This window comes from Cottoperca gobio, chromosome 18, assembly GCF_900634415.1.
Source record: "Cottoperca gobio chromosome 18, fCotGob3.1, whole genome shotgun sequence".
NCBI lineage: Eukaryota > Metazoa > Chordata > Actinopteri > Perciformes > Bovichtidae > Cottoperca > Cottoperca gobio.
Window position 1 is genome coordinate 12,228,883 of NC_041372.1, and position 27,494 is coordinate 12,256,376.

The 27,494-nt window shown below is 40.5% G+C and overlaps 4 protein-coding genes across 5 annotated transcripts; all 4 read left to right on the forward strand.

Moving 5' to 3' along the window:
- Nucleotides 1-390: 390 nt before the first annotated feature.
- myadma (myeloid associated differentiation marker a) lies at nt 391-3,895 on the forward strand. Its single transcript, XM_029454903.1, has 2 exons — nt 391-509; nt 2,406-3,895. The coding sequence occupies exon 2, from the start codon at nt 2,513-2,515 to the stop codon at nt 3,323-3,325; it is 813 nt and encodes a 270-aa protein (XP_029310763.1). The 5' UTR covers nt 391-509; nt 2,406-2,512; the 3' UTR covers nt 3,326-3,895.
- Nucleotides 3,896-4,030: 135 nt separating this feature from the next.
- LOC115023698 (GTPase IMAP family member 4-like) lies at nt 4,031-6,395 on the forward strand. The gene is made up of 2 exons (XM_029454904.1): nt 4,031-4,482; nt 5,263-6,395. Exon 2 carries the CDS (start codon nt 5,443-5,445, stop codon nt 6,142-6,144), a length of 702 nt encoding a protein of 233 aa, XP_029310764.1. The 5' UTR covers nt 4,031-4,482; nt 5,263-5,442; the 3' UTR covers nt 6,145-6,395.
- Nucleotides 6,396-15,136: 8,741 nt separating this feature from the next.
- On the forward strand, nt 15,137-20,390 carry LOC115023694 (uncharacterized). 2 transcript variants are annotated; one of them, XM_029454899.1, is made up of 7 exons: nt 15,137-15,363; nt 15,821-15,939; nt 16,084-17,448; nt 17,722-17,958; nt 18,084-18,308; nt 18,581-18,650; nt 18,777-20,390. In XM_029454899.1, the coding sequence occupies exons 3-7, from the start codon at nt 16,450-16,452 to the stop codon at nt 19,874-19,876; spliced, it is 2,631 nt and encodes an 876-aa protein (XP_029310759.1). In that variant the 5' UTR covers nt 15,137-15,363; nt 15,821-15,939; nt 16,084-16,449; the 3' UTR covers nt 19,877-20,390. The 2 variants fall into 2 exon arrangements, with proteins under 2 accessions (XP_029310759.1, XP_029310760.1); XM_029454900.1 differs by having other exon boundaries at nt 16,087-17,448.
- Nucleotides 20,391-24,859: 4,469 nt separating this feature from the next.
- Nucleotides 24,860-27,297, forward strand: LOC115023696 (leukotriene B4 receptor 1-like). Its single transcript, XM_029454902.1, has 4 exons — nt 24,860-25,402; nt 26,357-26,557; nt 26,669-26,709; nt 26,941-27,297. The coding sequence occupies exons 1-4, from the start codon at nt 24,860-24,862 to the stop codon at nt 27,230-27,232; spliced, it is 1,077 nt and encodes a 358-aa protein (XP_029310762.1). The 3' UTR covers nt 27,233-27,297.
- Nucleotides 27,298-27,494: the final 197 nt, after the last annotated feature.

Genomic DNA, 27,494 nt, shown 5'->3' on the forward strand with positions numbered 1-27,494 from the left:
TGTTCACAGATAGGTAACAACGTATTACGCATAGTGTGTAATGTAATGACTGAATGAGTAAAACATGTCATATTTTTATGCTATTATTTTACAACCAAATTCCATTGTTCACTTATTGTGAACTAATTGAGGCACAAGAAGGCTACAAGCAGATGTGGAGCCACCAAATAACATCTTCATTCCTATGTGCGTTCAGTCTCCAGAGGGAAGGGCATTTGTTCCTTTTTAATATATATATATATATATATATATATATATATATATATATATATATATATATATATATATATATATATATATATATGACGGACGCAATATGACTCGCTTGAGAAGAGGAATTGCGATGACCTTACTGAGGCTTGGAAAGGGTTTCAACACGTTACCAAATATGGCCAATGTGGGGCGTGGGATACATTCTGCTGTGCGGAGGAGAGCGGGGGATGAGTCTCCAAGTACGCACGGATTTACAGGAACTTTAAGCTTAAGACAAAAACGTGGAAGACAACTCGGTAAGATCTTAACCCTTTTGTTCTCAGGGAGTTTATGTGCAGTAGTTGTTTGCAGAGTTTATCATGGTGTATTTTTGGAACAGCGACAACGAGCTGATGGCTGGGCGCGGTAGATCCGCTATTTGGAACAGAAACTCTTTAATGTGCCACTTGTAATGTGTCTATGTTTATCCTTAAGAGTAAATGTATCTCCTCCGGTTTTATTTTATAATTCTGCTTTGTCTGCCTGCAGCCTGGATTCTTTCAAAACCGGATGTAAAACAATGCTTAAATATTTCAGGTATGTTAGTTTTATGAAGCTTTCTCTGCTCATGTTCCCTCATTTTAATCCAGCTATAACATTTAAGATATATACAGTAGCACCCAGGATTGTTTATATAAGAACCAACTCTTAGGCATGCATGGTATGTATACTATCAAACCAAACCAAAGTCTGGTTTCCTGTCAGCAGCAGAAGGGCATGAGGCCACTCAACCACATCGTTCTCAGAATGCGTTTGGGGTTTTCGTTTAGCTCAGGTAAAAAACAAAATCTCTCTCAGTGAGGAAACCAGGGTGACCAAGCATGACCCGGATGTTAAAACTCACACATTTCACCAGAAACTAAAACAATAATGGATTAAAACTGTACTGTTTGGAACTAAACTTCTTGATTCCTACAGTGATTAAGTGCTCATTTGGTTTGTGTTGCTAATGTGGGTTCCTGCAGACGTGCCATTAGCTCTCCAGAGCTGCTTCCTGTGTATGAGCCACTCATTGCACAGAACAGGAAGCGTGGCATTAGAGTTAATGGCTAATAGACTAATTAAGTTAGCAATTTCCAGGGTTTGCATCGGCAGAATGAAAGCAGCATGTTTTTGTCCGTGAACAATGCACCACCCTTGGACCTGTAGACCCTAACCCTCATGGCTCTTCGCCTGTATCTGAATCTACAGCACACCAGACCATGATCAGTCTCTCTGACACCAGATATGCTATTTAAAATGCATCAATCTAGCACGTTTTGACAAAAGGATGCAGGGGCATAGAGTCCATGTGACAAAAAGTGCATTGCGTCACTTCAATAGGTTCTGTGAAAGCAAACATAATTGGTACCACGTGTAAGCTCTTCATGAGGTTTCTCCCACGCAAAGTACATTTTGTTTCGACTTCTCCCTTCCGTCACCTTATCTTATCTTATAAATACCTGGGAGCTAGACAGACGTTTGTGGAGCAACTGGAGCAGAAACTAAAGAGGGAAATGGGAACAGTTGTATCGGAACAGTTTCTGTGTTCAGGACAGGAAAATGAGCGTACAGTCAACCATCATGTCATTATTGTGCTTTTATTAAAGTCTCCTGCAAAAGCTGCTTCAGTGTATCACTTCTCAAATGTTATGAGAGCAGATCTCAGGCCTGTTTAACTCACGTTAAATAAAGTTTGTTTTTTATGTTAGAAGGGTCTTGATGAGGTCATATCTTGTACAGAGGCAAAAAGAAAACCTTTCAGTGAAAGCACACTCGAGGGCACGAATATCACAGTGTCAACCCTGGAGTTGAAAAAAAGTTGAACTCATACCGATTTAGACGGCGGTGCTTTCCAACTCCTCTGCAGACAAACGTTGACTTCCTGTAGATCTTACTCTGCACAGGTCACAGCTTGAACACATTCCTCACTCTTTACACAACTTTAGTTTGAGCACAGACATGTCAGACAGGGATGAACAACTTAACTTTAATAAATGCATTTGTAGCGTTGACTTTGCATTTCCCCCGATACATTAGGCTTTAATTACCCTATACACAAAGAAGCCCGTTAATAACATATGCGACATAATATATTATGTTTTTGACAGTACCTAGCAACTCTTTATTATGGGAATTTATTGTAATTACTCTCTACTTTTGTCTTTCTGCAGAATATGTGACATCAGAGTGTGTGACAAGCAGCCAACACAGGACCTCACGTTCAGAATTAAAGACTTTAAGAAGCCACCTTCCACTCCTGACTGACTGACGTCCCATAATGCCGCTGATCGTGTTCCCCACCTCCCAGCTGCTGTGGGTGCGTGTGGCTGCCCTGCTGTTCACCTGCGTGGCGTTCAGTGTCTCAGCACATGGGTCTTCACTGTACTACAGCAGCATGGCTGACTGGTGCATCTTCTGCTGGGCGTTCAGCTTCGCCTGCACCCTCCTGGTCCTGCTGGTGGAGCTGTTCGGCCTCCAGGCTCGAGTCCCGGTGTCCTGGACCAATTTCCCCATCACTATCGCTTCCTACGCCACCCTCCTCTGCCTCTCTGCCTCTGTCATCTACCCACTTTTTTTCATCAAGAACCAGCCCAGCTACGGCGAGGCTCGCAACTATCGCATCGCCGCCACCGTCTTCTCCTGCCTGGCGGCCGTAGCCTACATGGGGGAGGTGAGCCTGACTAAGGCGAGGCCGGGAGAGGTGGCAGGTTACATGGCTACGGCTCCCGGCCTGTTGAAGGTGTGCCAGACCTTTGTGGCCTGTGTTATCTTCATCCTGGTCAGCGACCCTGTGTCGTATAACCAGCACGCAGCGCTCAAGTGGTGCATGGCGGTGTACTGCATCTGCTTCATCCTGTCCATGGCCGTGGTGGTGCTGTGCGTGGGCGAGCTCACCGGCTATCTCCCCATCCCCTTCTCCAAGTTCCTGTCAGCTTACGGGCTCCTGGCGGTTATCATGTACTTCACGGCTACGATCATCTGGCCCGTGTTCCAGTTTGACAAACAGTACAGAGGTGGAAGCGGACCGTCGTCGAAACTTGATCGCCGTGGCGGTGCTCACTGCTCTCAACTTCCTGCTTTACCTCGCTGACCTGGCCTACACCGCCAGACTGGTGTTTGTCAGTGCCTGAGAGGAAAAGAGATGAAGCGTTGAGGGATGACGAGCAGAAATATACGACTCTTCCCTTTAGTGTCTAATTGTGAAATGCTGAAATGAGAAGTATTGTTGGTATAAAGAAAGAAAAGTCACGTACAGTAGCCTTTGTATGTTTTTACATGTTTGCAGATATCTGCAATGGCAGTGTTTTAGCTCTAATGTGAATTGTCCTGTGCTAAATGTGCAACACAAGTATTACGTGAACAAAGTGGGACTTTACATGATGATATGACAAAAACAAAGTCATCTGTCAATGCTGTTAAAATCCACTGAAGTCAACACACTGGATCAGCACGAGAGACGTTTATGAACGAGAGAAGAAATGTAGTATTTGCTGTATGAGACACACCTCTTCTTCACAACCCAACAAATTACTCCTTCAATATCTTTCTTATTATCGTTGGTTCATTAGAAAAAGAAGAATTTAAGTATCAGTATTAAAACATTTGAAAGAATGTCATTTGAGCAAATATTTAGTGAAACAAATAAATGTGTGTGTCGTGACTGTGTGGTTATTTTCTCGATGGAAGCAGCAGGTTAGATTCAAGCAAACAAGCCAGCAAGTGTCATCACATGAGGTCATAACAAAATAAGGAACAAGTATTGCAGTACTTCTGTGTTGTGCTTTTTAATTGAACAAATCCACAACATTTATAGTCCCGAGTAGACAAAGACAACTAAAACTAAAAGCAAGAAGACTGTTACAAGGTTGACTCACTGGCTTTAAACTGTGAGTATTGGCTTCATACATGTATGTCAGGACCTTGTTGATCTGACCATCAGGCAGACTGTTGTCAGTATTTGGTAAGTACAGAGCTGGAGGCTCATGGAGGTTAAATAACAAAACCAAACTGTGGATTTACTTCACATGCTTTTGACACGCAACATATCTGGTGCTTATTATTACTGCGTACACTTGTCTAAAAATAGAAGTCTGCTGTTTTGATATGCTCATCCCATCAGCCTGCCGCCAAGAAACAAGTAGAACAGGTGGCGAAACAAAGTCAAAGAAAAGACACGCAGTCACCACATCCTCGAGATCGGAGACATTTTTTAACTCTGCTGATTTCTATTTTTTGTAAACATGAGCGGTAAGTTACGGTTACGTATTCTCTATATTTTCGCATGATTGTGCACGCTTTTGAAACCTCATGATACTTAAATGTCGTTTTAATATTGATATTGATTATCCTTTTAATTAAGATTTAAAGCAAATGGTCAATTTCATCCACTGCACTAAATGTAAATGATAAAGATGAGGTATATTGTTTAAGTAACCTAGAAATTCTAATTACAGCAATGAAAAAAGAGATAAGTTTGGTTTCTCATCGTGTCGTTATGTCATAAAACTCTCCCATGACATTTAGCAACCTCTGACCAATCACATGCAATGCAACTTTTTTCCAACCAACAGTTTCAGTGATTGGTTTATAGACTGGGTGAGATAAAAGTCCCTGCACAAGTGATGCGTACCCCATGTTTGACCCCTCACAAATTTAACTCGGGGCTCGATAACAAGGCTTGCCCGCTTGCTGGGAGCAAATAAAATGCTCCATCTGGCATGAAAATCTAGCTGCTCACTCGCCTGATCTGTTAAGTGGTAAAAACAAATTAAACAAATAGTTTTTTTGTGGCGCTGATGATGAAAGTTGCCAAGGATTGAGCCATCGCGCTATTTTATTTTGCATATCTGTATCAGTATCCATTGAACACAACTTTGCACAAAACCATCCACCGCACAGAGACAGTGTGGATATTATGATTACGCTGATATTGTCTAGTAAATTTGTGCTACTGTTGCGATACTTTATTCACCGCCTATCTCCTGTAACTCCAGAGACTAACAAGACTTATATACATCACTGACGCAGAGTCTTCATTGTCTTCTAGTATCAACAACAAGGATCGTGGTCTTGGGAAAAACTGGAGCTGGGAAGAGCAGCCTCGCCAACACCATTTTCGGAACGAGTTTGTTCAAGATAGACGATTCACCCAATTCTGGGACAAGTGAATGTAAAGCAGAAACCAGATGTGTCAACGGGAGAAACCTCATGTGGATCGACACTCCAGGTTTTTTTGACACAGATCGACCTGAGGAGGAGCTGAAGCCTGAGATAGTGAAGTGTATCACAGAGTGCACTCCTGGGCCTCATGTTTTTCTCATTGTGCTAAAAGTGGAAAAATACACAGAGCAGGAGAAGAACATCATCAACAAACTGCAGCAATGTTTCTCTGAAGAAGCTCTAACATACGCCATAGTTCTCTTCACTCATGGCGACCAGCTCCCCGAGGGAAAGAAGATCGAGCAGTGGGTCGATCTGAACACAGATCTGAGGGATCTGATGAAGAAGTGCGGGAGACGGTTTCACGTCATTGATAACAAATACTGGAAGAACAAGCAGCACGATGAATACAGGAGCAACCAGTTCCAGGTGGCAGAGCTGCTCAAGACAATAGATAAGATGGTGGAGGCAAACAAAGGAAGCTGCTACACCAATGAGATGCTACAAGCAGTGGAGGAAGAAATACAACAAGAGGAAAAGCTCATTAAAGAGTCAAATGCAAACAAGTCAGGGGAAGAGATCAGAGCGGAGGCTAAAAGCAACGTTCAGAAGCGCTTGTTCATCGCTGTTTCAGCAACAGCAGTTTCAGCAACAGTCTTGTTGGGATGTTTCCTTGGTCTGAAATTGATGAAAGACAGAATGCTAATAACAGGATTAGGGCTGTTTCTTAGCAAGTATCTGCCAAGATGATAAGTATCATAACACAGGAGTTACGATCCATATAGGGGCATCAAATGTCAGATTCATGATCTTTTTCTTTTGATGAGAATCCTAAATTTGAATTTTTTTTTTGTAGAGCTGCTAAAATTCTTTTATTACAAAATACAAAAAACAATGAATCATGACGTGTGTCTGTACTGAGTATGAACAACAAGTAGTCAAGTATTAATGAGATGCATTTTATATTCTGCTGTCCATCAGACTTCAGTACATACCATCTACTGACCATCAACATTTGAACGCATTGGATGTTTAATTTGTTATATCTCATATAGTATGTTTGACACATATTAATACAGTTCCCTGCAATAGCTTGCTTTCCTTTTTGTATTATCTTACCATTGTATGTCATTTAGTTGCGTTACTGTACATCCCTCATGTGGGCCGTCCATAACGTTTGTTTTCATCGATGTTTTCTTTGTTACGAAATTAATCATTATACAACAATAAAATAGTAAATCATGAATGTGTTTCCAAGTGTCTTTTTTAATTATACCATCTTCAGCTAATGGCCCTCATGTGAATAGAAAGGCAAAGTTTAATCCAGCTGAATTGAAAAATGCGAGTGGTGCGATCTACTGCTGCCATTTCCAAACAGACCAGTGACGGAGACCAAATGGTTGGATGGTCAATTACACACGAGTGAGATGTCGTTGTTCTTTAACCCTCACCACTGAGCCTCATGCACTGTGGGTGTGTACACATTCCCTGTTTGTTTTCTGTTTCACGTTACTAAGAAAACAATCTGATTTCACATCTGATACTGGGTCATTTATTAACTACAGAGGCGTTGTCAAGCTCAACTTCCTGCTTTACCTTGCCAGCGCTGCCAGAACCGGGAAGTGAGGGTTTCATATCTTAAATACAGACACGGTTAATTCAGAATATATAACATTAACATAAAGCATAAACATTAGGGGAGATTGTTTGTAATAAAACCCTTCGTCCATCTGTCACATCCACATATTTACGAGTACGTTTAGTCTTTGTGTGTATTTAAGTTTCAGCATACTTGTGCAAAGGGTTTAGTGGGTGTTGACTCTACAGAATTAACCCTTGTTAACTGTGACAGTCAAATCTAATATTTAAATAGAAATTGGACAAAAAAGTTATAAATATTGAACCATTTGGAAGAATTGTCAGCAACTGCTAAACATTTTGTTCATATATAATAACTTGTTTTGTGGTACACCAGTGTTATTACTGTTGCAGTATATTGGTGCCTGTATAATGAACTTGAATGAAACAATAGTACAATGTGTGTTGATCATTCCATCAACCTGAAGCCTCCAAACAAGTCGGACCGGTAGAAAAAACAAAGCAAGAGGCAGGTGAGAGAGAGAACAAGAGAAAAGGCTCAGAGTGGAGACGTCTCGCGGATCTTAGTCGTCTTTTGCACAGAATGGACGGTAAGTTAAACTTATTTTTTTCCCACTGGGACCTACTCCAAACTCACAATCCTAACTAATCCCAAAAAACACATTTTATATTTTATTTTAATATTTGTTTGCTTAATAGGCTATTATTTCACTATGATAAAATATTTATTAATCTAGATTTGTGATTTATCATGTCATGTAACATTTTAGTTTTGTTTTTCTGTATCAATAAAAACAATCTGACAGGATCCAAAGTTAATTCTCAGAATAATTAGTTATTATTTCATTGTGAGACGTTTTGACATATGTGAATATTTACTAATGTGTTTTTCTGTACCTCAGCCTTATTACTCACGGTGTAATAACTATTGTAACACAATACATGAAATGGGAAAACACAAGCAAGGGGCAAGTTATGTACTTTTACTGATTTACTGAGTCACTTTTCTCTTTTAGTGCCAAACACAAGGATCGTCCTACTGGGAAAAACTGGAGTTGGGAAGAGCAGCCTTGCTAACATCATATTTGGAGAGGCCAAATTCAAAATAAACAATTTCAATGACTTGGAAACGCACTGTTCTCCAGCCGAAACCAAATCCGTCCATGGAAGAAGCATCACTTTAATCGACACTCCTGGTTTCTTCGATGCAGGCAGGTCTGAGGAGGAGCAGAAGCCTGAGATAGTGAGGTGCATCACAGAGTGCGCCCCTGGGCCCCATGCTTTTCTCATTGTGCTTAAAGTGGAGAAATTCACACAACACGAGAAGGCTGTCATCACACAGATGTGTGAATATTTCTCTGAAGATGCTCTAAAACACGCTGTAATTGTCTTCACTCATGGTGACCAGCTCCTTGAAGGAAAGAAAATGGAGGAGTATGTCGAGGAAAGTGAAGGTCTGAGCGATCTGGTCAAGAAGTGCGGAGGCCGGTGCCACGTCGTTGATAGTAAATACTGGCAGACCAACACAGAGGACGACTACAGAAGTAACCAGTTCCAGGTGGCAGAGCTGCTCAAAACCATAGATAGGATGGTGATGGAAAACAAAGGAGGCTACTACACAGATGAAAAGCTTCAAGAAGTGGAGAGAGGAATACAGAAAGAGGAAGAGCGCATCAGACGAGCATCAGGAAACATGTCACAGGAAGAGATCAGAAAACAGGCGAAAACGAACGTCTTGAAGAAACAGGTGGACAGTGCAGGTCGAACATGGCATCGGGTTTTTGTGGGTTTTGCAGTTATAGTTGGAGTTCTTGCAACTGTCTCAGCTGTGTTTGTCAATTCAAAATATGTGAAGGTATTAAAGGAAGCAGCACTAATCACTCACGAATCAACAGCAACAGTACCGGTAGAAATTGTGGTAGAACAAGCTGGGAAAGTTGTAAATGTTCCTCCTCCGCCCAGAACAACAGGACTTAGAGAGGCATTTGAAGCTTTAATGAACAGACTTTATGCTTTGTATGAAGGAACGTACGATTCTTGGAATCCATTTGATTGAACAATCAAAGCAGAATCAAATCAAAAACAGCAGACGAGTTCGTCATCCAGCTCATGTACAATTATTGTGATCATTTTTATGAAGGGGTAAGAAATAAAATGTAATAGTTTAGGGTTTAATTCATTTGTCCATTTACTCAGCTTGTGATCGTCCTTGCGTCTGTGTTAATACATGTTACATACTGTGGAAATACATGTTTCTCACTCAGTTTAACTAATTATCTTGAATCTAAAAGATTGTTGGGTCATAGGTCATGACTTTGGGGTGATTTAAAGGTGCATGTCACTAGTTTTACACAAGCAGCTCAGTTTACTCGTCTTCACGAGTGACATTTACTCTGTGACTGTTTGTATTCTGTTGCTGTGGAGTTGCTTTGCCAAACTTTGAAAAGAATAACCCTGATGATGTCATCAGAATAATCTGTCTGTTGTGAGTCCGCAAACTTCATGGGATCACGTGTGCACCCTTTAATGGTGACTATCTTTCTATATATGTATGTATGTATATTTTGTATAAAAAGATAAGGTTGACGATTCTCATAAATTCCAATTAAAAGACCAAAACCAACAATGAACTGATCTTACTAACTAATATTGTTTTTGCCATAAAGCTTCTTGTCCAAAAATTAGGGGAAAAAAAGCACAGAATAAGTAAATGTGTATGAAAATAGTCTCCCAAACATGCAGTATTTACTCTCCTTTGAATAACGCTTGATAGAAACTACAAGCTGAGCTGTAAATTACTGAAACATTACTTCTTTTGGATGAAGCTATATTTTTTAACTTGTTTTTAAAGATCCAAGTCAGTCGGCACACGTGCTCGGTGCTGATTGGATCCGTGTTTAAGAGACTGTGTAAAAAGACAAGAATAAACTTAAAACCGTTTATACATTTACAAAAATAAAATGTATCGGGCTACAAGCCAAAAGAAACCGGTCTCATTGTTTTCACTGTTTTCTTGTACAGTTGATTCCCTTAAGTTGGGTATGAATGCCAATAAAAACAGATAAAAACATTCCTTTAAACTTGTTCTGTTTTAGAGACAAAGCCCTCCACCCTACAAAGATATGAAAAAGGTGCAGCTGCCATCCTCCCGCTTCGCACGAAATATAAAGACAGTGTTCCATTTGTTATCTATTACATTCTTGATGCCTTTAACACCCAATGTGACAGGATTAACATTCCTCTCATCCTGTACCTGCCAAACCACCTGCAGTCGCCACCCTAAAAAAATCATCTGGAAACTGTCATTCATTCAATCATTAGCTTCTTCTATTTTTGTAATGCCATGTTTACTGGCAGTAAAACATGCTCTACCTGTCTGAGGCTGAAAAACAACCATATTTCACCGATCCCTGAAACCCGACACTGGCGTCTAATTGCCTTTACAATTGATTTTTTAACTTGAGTCTGATTTAATGTGTAAAAACAATTGAATTGACCGTGAGCATGTATATATGTTATTTCCATGTGTGATATTTTTACCTTATAATTTGGCATATTTTCGAAGCCTGCACCATGTGACGCTCATTCCATTGTTCAGGTACGGCCAATCAAGTCATACCTGAAGTGATCAAAGTACAGTCAAACCACAGCAAGAGAACAGGAGGAATAACATCCAGCGAAGACATCCAGCAGTCCAGGAGACGGATTTCATTTATCTTGCAAAATGGACGGTAAGTTGAGCTTCATATCAGTGCAGTGGAGGAGGAAGTATTCAGATTCTTTACTGTATGTTGCGACACTGTAAACGATTTGTTGAAAATGTTGCTTACAGCAAGAAAAAGTCATTATCATTAGTAATGCATGAATGTATAAGTAAGCATATATAATATTGTTGTGTAGATTCATCTGTAGCAGTGTATCCTATAGCAACTGTATCTGTCAGACACATGTGCTGGAGTAAAAAGTATTTTTAAGTAAGTAAATTTGAGTATGAAACGAAAACACTTGACTCAAGTTCAAGTCAATTTGTGCTTAAATGGACATTTAAATTCCAGCATTGGATCAGTATCAACACGGAGTAACGTGGCTGATTCTGCCGCACACAGACACTTCTGATGATCCCTTAACTTTTCATATGGTGCCATCATCGGGCCAATATCTGAGTTTATGAACAAATACTTGCGAAACAAATGCTTAAATCAAAAACAAGTGAAATAAAATACACATTAGTTAAATGTTCAACACCATGAATTGTATTTAGTTCTAATTAGCAATTGTTAGCATGCTAACACACTAAACTAAGACAGTGACCATGATAAACCTGCGTAACATCAGTTTGTTAGAGTTGTGACTGAACATGTTAGCATGCTGATGGTAGCTTTTGGCTAATAGCACCCCTTGGCCTTTTTCACTATTCATGGAGTTTGCTAATTATTGATCAATTAAATGAAAAAAAGAATCGGAAGGTTAATCAGCAATAATAAAAGAGCCTCTTGTGAAATGTATTTAACTTAAAGAGTCATTGTTCTTTTCTAGCGCCGACTTCAAGGAGGATTGTCCTACTGGGGAAAACAGGAGCTGGGAAAAGCAGCCTGGCTAACACCATGCTGGGAGATGACGTGTTCACGATAAGCCATTCTCCCGTCTCTGAAACAAGTCTTTCTTATGCACAACCCAAATCTATCAACGGGAAAAACGTCCAATTGATCGACACTCACAGTTTTTTTGACACATGTGGGTCTGAGACATTGCTCAAGGATGAGATAGTGAGGTGCATCACAGAGTGCGCTCCTGGGCCTCATGCTTTTCTCATTGTGCTTAAAGTGGAGAAATTCACAAAGCAGGAGAAAGACGTCGTCAGCAAGATATGCCAACATTTCTCTGAGGAAGCTTTGAAATATGCCACAGTTGTCTTTACTCATGGTGACCAGCTCCAAGAAGGGGTGAAAATTGAGGAGTTCGTCAGTCAGAATATACATCTGAGTGATCTGGTGAAGAAGTGTGGAGGCCGGTGCCACGTCGTTGATAATAAGTACTGGAAGAACAGCGGAGAGGACGACTACAGAAGCAACCAGTTGCAGGTGGCAGAGCTGCTCAAGACACTGGACAAGATGATCGAGGCAAACAAAGGAAGCTGCTACACCAATGAGATGCTACAAAGTGTGAAAAGTGAAATTGAGCTAGAGGAAGAGCACATTAGACTGTCATCAGGCAATTTGTCACAGGAAGAGATTAGAATTAAAGCTAAAATAAGTGTTTTTGATAGATTATTGATCAGATCAGCAGGCATTGCAATGGGTGCATTGCTGGGAGCTATGCTTGGTGCGGCAGAGGCGCTTGCAGCAACTGTTGGTCAACTTCAGAATGTTTCAGAGCTTTCAGCACAAGCATCAACAGCAAGTCAATCGGTTGCATCTGCCGCTCTAAAGGGGATAGTAAAAGGCATTCGGATAGGAAATGATGCAGCTGAAGGAGCACAAACTCCAGGGGAAGCCATAGACAAGACAGTAGAGGCTCTCTGGAAGTAATCTGGGGTTTAGCAGATCAAAACAACAAATAGAGCACAGACAATAAAAAGAGTGGAGCAGTTAAACATAAAGCAAGTTAACCAACCAGGGAACAAAGAGGTCCTTTTATTATGGATCGGTGAGACATTAAATGATCAAACCGTAGTTACTTCCTGTGAGTGTGATCAGTTCTCTACTAATAAAGGGTAAGCAATCAGTGTACATTAGAGATAATATTGTTGATGACACGTTACATTACATTATTTTATGTTTTTGCTTGATTTATATTGCTTACTATATGTTTACTTTTGTCGATTACATGACTTTTGTATTTTCTTATGATTCTTATTGGGGTGAGATTCCTTGTATAAACTTCGAACCACGTTAAGGTGGTCTCTTTAAAATCTCATCTGCACAACTTGCTTCTTGTCGACTCATATTAACTTTTGAATAATTCCTAAGGAAAATCCAAATGTAATTGTATTAGAGAGAGTTGGCAGATGTTCATTGTGAAGAGGATACCGTTAGACTGTCATGGGATGACTTTTTTGAAAGATGAAAATGATTAATGATCTGAAATACTTTCCATAACTCTGAGATGCTAATAATGTTTTTAATTCATTTTCTTTATTGGAGTAATTTTACATTTTGTTTTGAGTGATTCAACAGGTGTGGTAATATGTTTTTTTTCCAGTCAAAAAGCAGGAAGGATAATACTTTATTAACCTTTTTAACAATCATTTATTGGGTTAATTAAAATCTGGTAATGATAAAGGACATTTATTATGATAATGTAATAACTTCTGATTGTAATTTACACTTTTCACAATGTTTTTTCCATTAATACATTTATTTTTGTTAGTAAAGTTATTTCCTGTAATATGTTATATAACAAATAAACAATTGTGTGCTTATAAGTTTTCTAGTATCTGTTTTGTTGTGCTACAATCAATTCAAAAAATATTTTTTTATTTAAACCCTCAACTAAAATAAGTTTGACACCCCTGGTTTACAGCCTCTTAATAATCTCCAGCTGAATATGACTGTTGCTTTTCTGTGTGTTCGAAATCACAAAAACCTGCTAGTCTTCTAAAATAAAATGCATAATTCATTTATTTCAGCTACAACTTTTATCTATGTTCACCTAGGATATTACTTACCAACACAGTGCTTCCCCTAGGTTTACTGCCTTGACAGGGTGCTGGCTGGCTGGCTGGGTTTATTATTAACCTAATAAATAAATAAAATGATATTACAATAAATAATAACAATTAGAACATTAGAACAATTTTACTTTAAGAAACTTAAACAAATGTAAACAAAAATTGGAAACAAATAAAGACATGTACATTCAATCAGTACTGGTTTACCCACAAAATGTGTAACTTTTGTTTCTACAGTGGATCTTTCCTGTTTTTTTAAAGAACATTTCCTCCTGATATGGAAAGTCAGACACCTCTGGCCCATTTATTGAAATCCACATGCAGGCTGCAAGATGGTCCCCCTGCATGCTGTTGCAGATGTTTGTCTTGACCTGCAAATACATTAACTGTTAAGCTTTACAAGTGATAGCTGATAGCTTAACAATACTTATAACTAAAATAAATAAACATATTCACAACCAATTGTTTCTGATGTCATTTGTCTCTTGACTAAACACTTTTAGGCAGATGAGTCTAAGTGTATTATTTGCATGGATAATCACACACAGCCTCTGCCGTCCAGAGGTCAGCGGTCAGTCAGCTCCAGCCCGCTACTCCTGCAGCTAATAGAGACTGCTAGTTACCGCTCAGGTGCAGGACACACCTGTAGCATTAGTCACACCTCAAACAGCCAGGCGTGGTTCCATAACGATTGTCTTTACTCTCAAAGACTTTAATCTTTTGAATAATACATTTGCGTCAGTGCAAAAGGAAGATCACATGGGCTGAAACATTTGCCTTTATTTTTGACACATTATACCTGTAAGGATAATTAAAGCAAGTTGTACTATGACCTTTCAGTCGACAATGAACAATGTCTTTGTCCCAGATTCAAATTATTTCTCCATGTTTTGTGTTCGGCATGTTGAACGTTAATTAATAATTCATTATCAGTATAAGAAGTATTGGTCTAATTGTATCGTTTAGGTCAGGGGTCTGCAACCTGCAGCTCAGGAGCCACATGCGGCTCTCTAACCCCTCTGTAGTGGCAACCTGTAGCTTTGACAAAATAAGGAACAGGCGTTCGAGGTGATATTGTGCAATATCACTGCATATAGCCGCAAATGAAAAAAGCAGCATTTTAGAGGAGATAAGAAAACGCAAACTGGAGTATACAAATAAGATGGAAGAGAAATGTTATACTGGCAATATAATACTTAATGAGTAGAGAGGGTAAGACTATCATGCTATTTATAACTCATCCGCTGGCATTCTGCCCTTGCTACTATGAGAGCCAATATTTTGACAGACAGAGGTTGTGTGTATTACCATTTATTAGGAGTAGTCTGTCTGTGTTTCATGTGTTGTGTGTGCATGTTTAGTATTTGCTGCTATTCCATATATAATCCAGTGGTTTTCTCTTCTACTGTAGTGTTAACAGTGACCACTAGGGGCGTAGTTGCAGGTTGTAAACCACACATTGTAAACAGACTGCTGACGCTGCAGCTGTTCGGCGTCCTTCTTGCTCCTCACAAGAGTAAAACTATGGCGGATATTTACCAATATCCCGTTTTCTTCGAGTGTGACAGCCTGCTCGAGGATCAGGTGAAGAAAATAGAAACTTATTTCCGTGTTCGTCGCAAATCAGGCGGAGGAGACTGCGGTAGCACTGAGGAGGGTGAAGACTCACACCTACAGCGCTGCTTTTAAATATGAGAAAGGTAGGTCATGAGACACAGTGCCTTCATTAGAAACTCATGTTTTAACGCATATATATATATATATATATATATATATATATATATATATATATATATATATAAAGTCAACTGTCGTGTTAGGTTGGTTAAAGAAGAACCCTATCTTTGCACTAAAGTAGGCCCATTATATAACTGCATCTACTACATGATTTAATTTCGTTTTCGAATAAAATAGTATTAACTGTCAAGGAAATATTAATATTTAATGTTGTATTAAGACTTAATCACAGTTAATAATCCCTCGGATCCAACAGGAATTTCGAGATTGGATTTTAAACGGGTCAAATCTTAAATTTGATTTCAGGAGAAAGTGAAACTTAACTCAATGCCGTCAGAGACTAAGTTTGGAAGAGCAGCATTGAGCAGCAATGTCCGTATTTAAAAGTCACGATAACTAATGTCACATTTTCTGTCTCAGATCAGCAGGTGGTCCTGCAGAAATATAAGCACGTTGTGGATGGTCTGGTGTTCACTCTCCGAGACAGCCTTGACCCTCACACTTCCTCTCCGAGACAGGATCTTACAGCTCCAGTGCAGGTGAGCACAACGTTTCTGTCATTCAAAAAATAAATGTCAATTTACAGTTCTCAATGTCATGTAGTTATATGATAACTACTTATGCTTATCCATCTGACACCAGTAAACTGTTGTGATCATTTTTTTGGATGCGTCTGTCAACAGCAGGGACGGCAGTCCATTCCTGCCTCTACCCCTCCACCAAGTGGTGAAGAATATGAACTACAACCTGATGCTTACCTCCTACGTTACTTAAAGGAATGCCCAAAGGCTAGGAAAGAACTAGAGAAAGAACTCTCCTCTTTGGCCTGCTCTGCTCAGCTGTACCCAGAGGAAGGGAGGGTTTTAGTTAGCCGTTTAGCTAAACCTGGTGCTCCACATGATGTTACAAATTGGAAAGCAGAAGTAGACAAACTCATTGATGGCTACCTGTGCCACTGTGAGGTGGACGTTCACAAAATTAAAGCTTTGCTTCAGTCCCGCAGCTCTCCTCAGACCACAGACGACGTGAAGGTGTACAGCGAGGATAGGATGGCTGTTGTTGTCGGTGAGCGTTCTCAGGTGAAAGCCAGGTTGATGGCTGTGGAGGACTTGCTTGTTAAACGAGGGTCACGTTTTAGTGGGAAGGAAACCAGCATTCGTAGACTGGGCGTGGCAAAGTTCCGCCTCCTCTGGAAAAAGATTGAGCAAGGTTTGCAACAAGATTTTCCAGAAGTGAAGTTTGTGCAGGGAGCTGCAGGTCAGTTAGTTTTGGAAGGCTCTGCCAAAGAGATTCTCAAGGCTGGAGCTTGGATCTCTGATCAGGAGAAGTTTGTGTTCGAAAGGACAGTTTCTGACATGAGCCCACATTTTTTGGCCTTCCTAAGAAAGGCCTATGGAGGTCCAGGGGTGCTAGGGGACTTTCTAGGGGTTAGTGACAAAGTGGAAGTAGAGTTACGAGACATAGAGCTATGTTTCTTCACCCTTTCCTCCAATAATCTTGATGAAACAGAAAAGGCACTGCAAGCTGAGATCAAGGAAGTCAAGATTGATGTTCCTAGCTGCTCTGTTGTGCCATCTGAGCTTCAGGAAAAGCTTAAGTCCAAGACAAATGAGATGAACCAAAGGCAATACAGGGCTCAGGTCGTGTTTGGCTCAGACAGCACGGTGTGCTTACTGGGCCACACCAAAGAGGTTGAAGACCTGAATGAAGCTGTCATACAGTTTATTTTGGACCATTCTAGTGCGCAAAGCATAGTCCATCTGCCTTTCAAAGAGTTACCAGAATTGCCCAATTCCTTTTTTCTTCGGGAAAGAGTCCCCGTTGAACCATTAGGGGCAGAACAATATTGCAGAAGCCCCACTGAGAAAGACGAACTCTTAAGTGTTGACCAGCTTCTCCAAGGAATAAGTACCGGAAACAGTACACCAGGTGATCATGGGTTCCAGATGGATGCTACTGCCCAAGATAAAGCTAGAGGAGCCACCGCTGGAGCTCCCGGAGGTGGTGTCCATGTAAAGATCATTCAGGGAAGAGTGGAGACCCAGCAGGTGAGAAACTGGACTCAATAGATTTCACCATAGCTTTAAACTTGTTCAGGGTTACAATGTTTTGAAATTAAAGACAAAACCCAAAAAGTCCTGCGAACCGAGATTGCCATTTCCATTACCAAGCATAGCTTTGTAAATAAAAAACATAAGAGTGACTGAGTGATAGTAAGCAAACACCATGAGGAATAATGTGAGGAAATGAGAAAGCTAGATCATTTACATAAAATTGAAAAAAAGTGTTCAAACCCACCACATCTCCTGCTCTCCTCCCAGGTGGATGCCCTGGTATCGCCCATGGCTGGCCATGACCCCCTCTCTACCAGTGTTGGAAACACCTTGTTTAAAATAGTTGGATCCCAGCTGACTGCAATGTTTAGAAAGGAAGCTGTAGAAGAAACATGGCCTGGTAACACAGTCCTGGTGGAGGGCCTGCCTGAACTTCCGTCTAATGCAGTATTCTTCCTCAACCTCACTCCCTGGGATGATGACCACGATGGAACTGCAGTCGAGGTGAAATAACGGAGAAGTATTTTCAGTTGTGTCTTAACTTCTTGTGTCAGGAGTAGTTTTCTGTTTAGGTTTAGGGTATTTCTTTTGTTTAGCCTTGAAAATCATTGAGGTTTTACATTTTGCAGGTTCTGAAACTGGGCGTCAACAACATCCTAACTTCCTGTGAGAAAAGAGGGTTCAGTTCTGTTGCCCTGCCTGTACTCGGGGCTGGGATTCGTCTGCGTTTCCCCAACAGCGTGGTTGCCAGGGTTGTACTGGAGGAAGTTCATAAGTTTGAGCAGAACCGAGCAAGCAGAACCCCGTTCCTGGTCTCCATCGTCATCCACCCCGATGACGAAGAGTCTAGTGAGGTAATGGAAATGCATTGTACCCTAAACACGATGAAACTTATAGCAAGCAAATAGAAAATATGTATTTTCCTATTTGTTTTGGATTTTTTTGTGTGCAAACAGCAGTGCAGGCCTCAGAGGTTCAATTCCTTTAGTGCGTCAAATATAACACTTTTTGAAATACATTTTTAAAACCATTGGGCAATAAAAATAAACTCACATTTTTCAGTGTCAGATGAGTATATGGTGGGATTGGTATTAAACCCTATACATGTACTTCCTTGTCTCTGCAGGCCTTCAAGTCTGCCCGTGAATCTTCCCAACTCAAAGGATTCACAATGGATGTTCACCAAGTAGACCAAGGTGGGTGTAGATATTATATAGATAGCAAATAATTGGAATTCAGTCATGTGGCAACCATTTTTCACGTTTTTCTTTACTGGTAGCTAAACTAAGCATTAGTGAATTCAAATTCATTATCTTTTCTAGTGTCAAATACAAAGAGGATTATCCTGCTGGGAAAAACTGGATGTGGGAAAAGCAACCTCGCTAACACCATGTTTGGAGAGAAATTGTTCAGCACGAACCATTCTCCCAACTCTGGAACAAGTAAATGTCAAGCAGAAACCAAATGTATCAACGGAAGAAGCATTACTTTAATCGACACTCCAGGGTTCTTCGACGTAGGCAGGTCTGAGCAGGAGATGAAGCCTGAGATAGTGAGGTGCATCACAGAGTGCGCGCCTGGGCCTCATGCTTTTCTCATTGTGCTTAAAGTGGAGAAATTCACAGAGCAGGAGAAGGCTGTCATCAGTAAAATATGCCAGTATTTCTCTGAAGATGCTTTAAAATACGCCGTAGTAGTCTTCACACATGGCAACCAGCTCCCTAAAGGGATGACAATTGAGAAGTTTGTCAGTCTGAATGAGAATCTGAGTGATCTGGTGAAGAAGTGCGGCGGCCGGTGCCACGTCGTTGATAATAAATACTGGAAGAACAAAGAGAAGAACTACAGGAGCAACCAGGTGCAGGTGGAGGACCTGCTAGACACAATAGAGAAGATGGTGATGGAAAACAATGGAGACATCTACACCAATAAGGTGTTTCAAGAAGTGGAGAAACAAATACGGATGGCGGAAGAGCGCATCAAACAAAACACGTCATCGGGAAACATGCCACTGGGAGAGATCAGGAAACAGGCTAAAACCATAGTGTCAGAGAAGTTTTTGAACCAACTGGTCGGCACTGCAGTAGGAGCACTGTTAGGATCTTTTTTTGGGGTGGCAGCGATGGTCAGATTAGTTCTCATAGCTCTGAAAAACAATGGAGGATTAATGAATGTTATGAAAGTTATAAAAGTTTCAAACTTAGGAGGGGGTGCAACAGTAGCAGGAGGAGAAGTAGCAGGACTGACAGTTGCTGGAGTTGTTTTAGGTGTGGTTACCACAGGGATTGTGGCAGGAGGAGTAATGGGTGGTGTTATTGGATATGAGGCAGCTGAGGGATCAGGATCACCAATGGAGGCAACTGAGAGGGCATTTGATGCTGTCATGCACCAAGGAAAAGCTCAGTTGCATAAATTACCTTAAGTTCCTTTGGAGTCGTGTTTCTGGCTCCTTAGCTGCTAAATGCTCCACTATGTTCATTCTTTGGTGATATGCAGGTAGCATACGGTGCTTATCACACCTTTTTGATGAAAAGCTAGAAACAAGGTTGATAAGAGTTTGCGGGCCAGAAAACCGAAACAAGCTTAAAGAGCCTAAAAAAAGGGCTCTGTATAGAGCTGAGTTCCAGCATTAGGAGGTTCACTAGAAGCGACAACTTTCACTTACGCATTGTCACTTTATTCTTTGTTAATACAACAAAAATCATGTTTTGGGGCTGACAACCATAAAACAAGAAAAGCAAAAAGGTGGAGGGAAATATTTATATTATACAATATCATGCTGCCATCATAATTTACAAATGAGTACAGTCGAATCTCTCTCTCTCTCTCTCTCTCTCTCTCTATATATATATATATATATATATATATATATTACCTCAACGCAAAGCACTTAGCAGCTAGCTCGGAGCTAGCTAGCACCGCCACTGATACTAAAGTGAGCGACCCGTCTCGTTATCTCTCGATCAGGCGTTCAGACGCAGCATGAGTCCGTCTACCTGAGACACATTAACAACTCCATCACCAAATGTATTGCAATGGACTGCAGGTGGTAGAGGACAGGGGGCTAACAGAGGCTTTACACATGGCGTCAAATGACACAACTTTTAAAGATATTGTTTATTGTGCAATGAAAGATGTTATGCCAGATTTTAAATTGCACTTTATGTCAAACTGATTGTGTTGTCTAAGATAATTGTGGAAAACAAGATTTTGGAGAAATAGTATTGAAATAAAAGACATGTTGACCAGTTTATAATGCTACTCATTGATTCACTCATCTTCCAAATCCATTTGAGTATTTTGAAATATTGATATATGTGATTAATTTAGATTAATTAATCACAAAGCTTGTAATTAATTAGATTAAAAAATGTAATCGTATTGTGGACTCTCCATAACTTTAAGGTGTTGGATGATATTTTACTTTTTTCCCCCACTGACGTGTTTCTCTATATTATGATATCATGTGTTTGTTATAAATCTATTTTACTTGAACAATAAAAGCAGTGATTGCACACAAGTTCTGTCATTTGTCTATTTTGTTCTACCAGTGATGATAAGTAACTAATTACATTTACTCAAGTACGGCACTTAAGTACAATTTTGAGGTACATTACTTGAGTATTTCAATGTCCTGCTACTTTATATCTCTATATCTAATTGCAAATATTGTACTTTTTACTCAACAACTTTAATAACTTTGAAGATTCAGATAAATAATACAAAATATAATTGATCATGTATAAATATAGGTTAAAATAAAACTTTATTGTTCCCTTGGTGAAATTAACAAGCTGCCCAGCAGTAGAATAAAGTCACCCTGCACCTAAAAGCTCTGATCAACAGGGGGCTCCCTAAAGCAAGAAGCACGCTTTGTTTAATCAGATGCCACAGGAACATAAATACTTTCCCCCTCTAAACGTATACATATTAAAACCTCTGTAAGGAGGTATAGACTGATAAATCCTCTGGGTCAACGTTAGACTGGTCAAGCAATACAGTCAATGCTTTCCTATCCTCCCTAGGTTGTGGAGAAGCTGCTCCCGTGTTGCAGGATCACCAGCTGGTCTCGGCTACAATTAAAAGATGTGTACGAAGAACAACAAGCCGATGGAGGTTTTACTGTCGGACGGAGAAGCTGCTTGTTTGCTCTCTGTGCGTCTTAGAAGAGCAAAAGGGCCACAAAACCATTTCCATTTCAAAAAGACCGAGATAGAGGTAGAAACAAGATCTGAGACTGAAGCCTTGTGGAGATTTAAAGTGTAACATTTTCACTTATCTGTTCACAATGTTCCCTTTTTAAAAGTACATGACTCATTAATGAGTCTTCATGTTCACACTCCTCTGTTGAGCTCGTCCTGACATGTGAATTTGTAGTTTTAATCATTTTAATGTAGCACAAACCCCTCCAGTCTCGCAGGCACTGATCTTTCTTCCTTCCAGAATAAAATGCTTTGCAGGCAAAAGACGGTCAAAGAGAGAGAGAGCTGAGCCAAGCTGAGGAGACTGTCAAGGTGTGAAATGAGTAGTAATAACTAATAGAGCTTGGTTGTGAAATCCCACTGAGGAAAATATGAACATGAATAACATGTCCTCTGGACATGTATTAAAATAATCTCTACAGTCCGTAACATAAACCAATGAACGGCACAAGAACGTATATCTGGCTCTTGGTTGCAGCATGCGAGCTTCTTTTTTAACCTGGAGTGAATTCTGAACTTTTACTCCTGACATACAGAATTCAGGGAGTATGTTGGACATGCGTCTAACTTTCCACACTGATTAATGGTTGGGGGAAACGTCATTTTATATCTTGGTCTTTGGGAGGTCAAAGGTCAAGACCATCTTGTAAACAGTGCTATTTCAGTGATGTGACTGACTGAGCGATAAACTAAAGATCATCGTAAGAGACGCATGGCCCAAGATCTCTGTCGCCAGTTGGAAATATACAAATTCTGACCCATGAAAATGGCTTAGTTGATTCGGCGTAGTTTCTGAGATATCTGCAGCTAAATATCAACTGCCACTTTGGGACAATGGGGGTGCACATTTAGTTTGTGGATGCTCAAAGCAGGGATCTGCATGGCTTGATACCTTTGAGTCGACACAGATGGAATTCCTGGGTCGACATGTGAGGATGTCAGAGCAGAGGCAGGCCAGGTAATGGGGACACACCTTCCCCTCTCACTATATTACATGTTACAGCAAGCAGGACAAATCAATCACAGAGAGAGAAAGAGACAGAGAGAGTGGGTGGGGGGAAAACACGGGGAGGAAAGGGTAAAACGTTACATTAACAACAGATTCTGACTTCTTTTACAGCTCAGTGGCTTCTTTCTTCTGTTAGGATTTACAGTCCATAACTTGAGGTGAGTGATTAATTTTCCTGTTTGTTATTCGTAAGTGTGTTTTGGTTTCGGTCAGCAACAACACTGCGGTTACAACTGCCAACAAATCACTGCCACTGCTACTGTTGGACGAGAAGCTAGGAACTCTTACACAAGTTCTTTTTTTCTGTAATTTGTTGCTGTATATTGTCGAGGATGTACAACATGTGTTCATGTGGTCCTGTGACATTATTACCAGGTTCATCTGACAGTCTGTGATTTGCTCAAATATGAACAACATGGCATTTTGTGCAACTAAATGTGCGTTTGGTTGTGCAATGTATGTTTGTAGGCAGAACAGGTGCGTTTGAGGATGTGCGTGAGTCACACAATGCACACAATACGCACCTTTGGAGTCAGTTTTATAGTGTGTGATGTGGTCACTACAGGGAGCTCTGTTTGTACAAATGTTAATGAAAAATAGGGGATGAACAAAAACTGTTACTCTTTGTACTGTGAGAAAACAAAAGTCTCAATATGACAATGGAACCAACTATCCGGTGTAGTCTGATTTCAGGGACATTGCACAACATGGCGCAGTTTCACCGGCTGTTGCTTTGATGCCACTGTCAATGTGGTTTGTCCGGCTTTCTGTAAACAAAGCCATGTGGTGACATCTCTTTGTCTCGCACTCCTTCTGAAACTTGGACAAAATGCTTTTATCCAACAATGTTTAATTTGACAACTTTTGCAAGTGCACATGCGGTAGAAGAAGAAATGTAAAAATGAATACCTGTCACATCATCAGCATAAACATTATGATATATTATAAAGAACAATATCTTTACTTTTGTTTTGTTGGCATTGTGTGTGTATGTTTTACTCTCTTTAGTAAAAAAAATAAAAATGGCCACATATAGTCTTTAGCTACCAGAAAAACAGAATCAGTGCCAAATTCTTAAAAGAATTATCTTATTATCTTATAATTATTTTATTTTTTTATTAAAGTAAGAAGAGACAGTTCATAAGGTTCTTGCATATGATACAAATGAAGGCTATAGAAGCAGCAGCAGATGTGGGTGTGTGTATTTGATTATACACACAGGAGTACTGACATTGCATAGTTTTAGTGTCAGCCTAAAGGGTGTGCTCCTAAACTAATAGTCAAGATATGTCGAACAAGTGATGACATGTCACTTCTGCAAACCTTTTTCCAGTAACATGAAAAAGCTAAATACATTATGTTGCCTGGCAGCTTCCTGTAGGATCAATACAAGAGCGTTATTCGTTTTCTGAGCTGCATAAATGACCTCTAGTAATCCACTGCTGAGAGCTAACTAAGCACATTACTCTTCTTAGAGATTGCTTTTTTAAATAATGCCAGCTAACTTCCTCAAACAGCTGAGCATTGCAGTTTTTTTTTTAGAAAACTTATTCAAACGGGAGTAAAAAGTTCTTTTGTTGGGGACTATTTCCAGCCGTGGATGAATACACATTTGTTGTGGTAGTCCACTTACAGACAGGCGAAAACAAGCGACAGTGTGGCTCATTGATGGACAACAATGGAGCGCTATGGATCAGAGATGATAGAGTACTGCTGCCTATTTTTAAATCACTTTGTCTGATATGCTTGACAGCAGATCCCGAGGAAGCGACTAGTCAGAGACAAACATGGTGAAGTATTTTGATGTTGTAGTTGGATTGATGATTTCATTTTCCCTACTGATTGTATTTCTAAATATTCTAATATAATTATATGTATGTATGAATGATTGCTCAAATACTGACAGCAACACATTAACTGTTGCTCTCCACTCCTGTCTGGTCTCGTTGTTCAGGAATTAAGAATCCCAGTTAAAACCTGTTATACTCCTACGCTTCCCTGCAGAAATACTTGTATTAACAAACGGAGGCCTGTGCCAGATAAAACATTAAGACGGGTTCAGAGGTGAGGCTCATAATTAGTCAGAAAATCTGACTAATAAAATGTGTTAAAGTAGTTTTGCAGGTTGGTACCAGGTAAGAAATGCCTCCATATTCGACATTCACCATTATTCTCTCTTTGGCAGGTAACAACAATGGCCCAGAATAACACCACATCCTCCAATTTAACAGATAAGAACATTGTGGATACCAACACTGGCACGACTATAGGCGCCCTCATCCTGAGCCTAGTCTTTCTGTTGGGCTTCCCTGGCAACCTCTTCATTATCTGGAGCGTCCTGGCACGTGCCCGAAAGCATTCGGTCACCACCCTCCTCATCCTCAACCTGGCTATCGCCGATGGCTCTCTGATGGCCCTCACCCCATTCTTCATCATCTACCTGGTTATGAAGAAGTGGGTGTTTGGCAGTGTGATGTGTAAGATCCTCTTCTACCTGTGTCTGGTCAACATGTACGCATCCATCCAGCTCATCATGCTCATGAGCATCTACAGGCTGGTGGCAGTGCTGTGGCCGCGGCACGTCACTCTCATCACCGGCCGGAAGACTGTGCTATGGGTGCTGTCGGTGGTGTGGGTGATGGTGATGGTCGCCTCTGTTCCTGCAATGATCTTCAGAAATGTGAAGAAAGAAAAGGAAAACATGTTGTGCGAACCAGTCCACAGTGAAAACCGCTACGTGAGTGAATAAAAACCTGCATGCTCTGCACCAAGGCTGCACAATCCTTTCAATGTTAGTTGAATAATAGAAAATATATGTTTTCTTTATGCTTGAGGATCTGCAGCAAGATTCTGGTGTCCGAAGCATTTCTGTTTGTACTCTGACTAGTATTGACCAATCACGTTTGAGCAGGTTGCTTGCAGGTGAACCAGTCAACCAGAGCAAAAGAGGCAATATTGCTCCTTGCTCCCAGCGGCTTATCATCATCACAGCGACAGCCTATGGGTTCACAGATTGATAACCACTTTACCCACAGTGATACCTGTTTAGCTTTACCATGTTGCTGTAGCGCCACCTACGGGTGAAGTAATATAACATTTTGTGGGCGTACATGTATTAAATCATCAGAAGTTGGTTGACGTGTGTGTACAAGAGTTTTAGTATCATAGAAATTAGTCATTAGCAGACATTAATTACCTCATTAATGGATAATGGATGAGTAAGTTGCCCAACACCGTCCAGATCACTAAATATGTAGAAGTGCTGAGTCGAAGGCTTCAGTAGGAGATCTGTAGTGTTGTAGAACCACGAGGAAAAAGAAGCCAGAAGATGATTGACCTAGCTTAGCATAAAGACTGGAAGCAGGGGGAAGCTGTGCATGACTCAAACATGCAAGAGAGTATTGATTAAGTATTATTATTTAATGGTTTAGCTTTAGAGTTAAGTGATATTTTTATTTACTTGTGACAGAAACGGGAAGGCTGTCTCCAAACTCTACTTTGAATCTTTACAATAAACTCCCTAAATCAACTCATCTTGTCTCTTTAAGCAGAGGTTTAAGCTAGGAAACATTAAAACATTGACATCTCTGGATTTTCAGACGCTTACCTCTCGCTGCCTTTGATGTGATTTCATGTAATGCAGAATGTTAGAATGTACCTTTTATTTTCTCATCTTCTCTTCCACGCACAGGTGGTCCTCCAGTACATGCTGGAACTCGTGTTGGGTTTTTTAATTCCCTATGGGGTCATTGTGGTCAGCTACATCTGCATCTTGCGGCGGATCAGACAGACCAAGTTCCGGCGTCGCATTCGCAGCGAGAAACTCATCCTTGCCATAGTGTTGACATTCTGCCTCTTTTGGTTGCCATACCACATCGTCAACATGGTGCAAGTATGTCAAACACACAGCTTTTTGTTAGGTTTAATATCTTTAATAAAAGTGCAAAGAGATGCTAATCAAGTTTCCACTGCTAACTAAGCTTTTTCTTTTTTTTGTCCTAAGGTAACATGGGCATTGTGTAAAGATGGTCCCGTAAAAGACACGTAAGTGATGGCACAACACATTGTTTTGTATAGCTAACATGGTGTACAGTTGGGAGGTTTTTTAGACTCAAATTGAGTCATTTAATGCATCACTTCTTCAACATTTATATGGTTTCTTACTCCAGACTAATACCACTCTTGGGTGTGTGCGTGGAGCAAGAGCCTGACTTTTGCTCCGACAGCATTTTTTAATATCTTTAATGAAACGCTCTCCCCTTCTCCTCCCTCTAGACTAAATTTAATATGGCACAAAAGCCGAGCCGTCACCTCTTCCATCGCCTTCATGAGCAGCTGTGCCAACCCGGTGCTCTACTTCTTCGCGGGAAAGTCCTACATCCGACGAGAAGGGCTGGCGTTCATGGCCCGCTTGTTTGAGGGCACAGGGCTGGACTCGGCCACCAGGAAGAGCCGACAGAACAGCCAGAACAGCCGCGACAAAGACAAAGAAGCAGATGTTGTAATGCTAAAGGACAAAGATCCAGACTCTAGCTCTAATACCAAACCAGTAAAAAACGGTAAGTAGAGGACACAAGATTCAGCAGGCTTGTCAGGCTGGTGTTGCTCCTCTGGTGGGGGAATTAAACCACTCAGGCCTTTAAATCTCCGTCCAGTCACCAAAACTTCATCGTACACAGCTGGGTCCCGCCACTCAAGAACGATTCAGCGGCATGAAATGAATCTTCATCCGAATAAGACAAACTTTGAAAAGGGATGACACTGTGCATGATGATCCTGGAACAGCTTGCAACCTTATGCATCATAAAGTGACATTGTTGTGTTTGAGT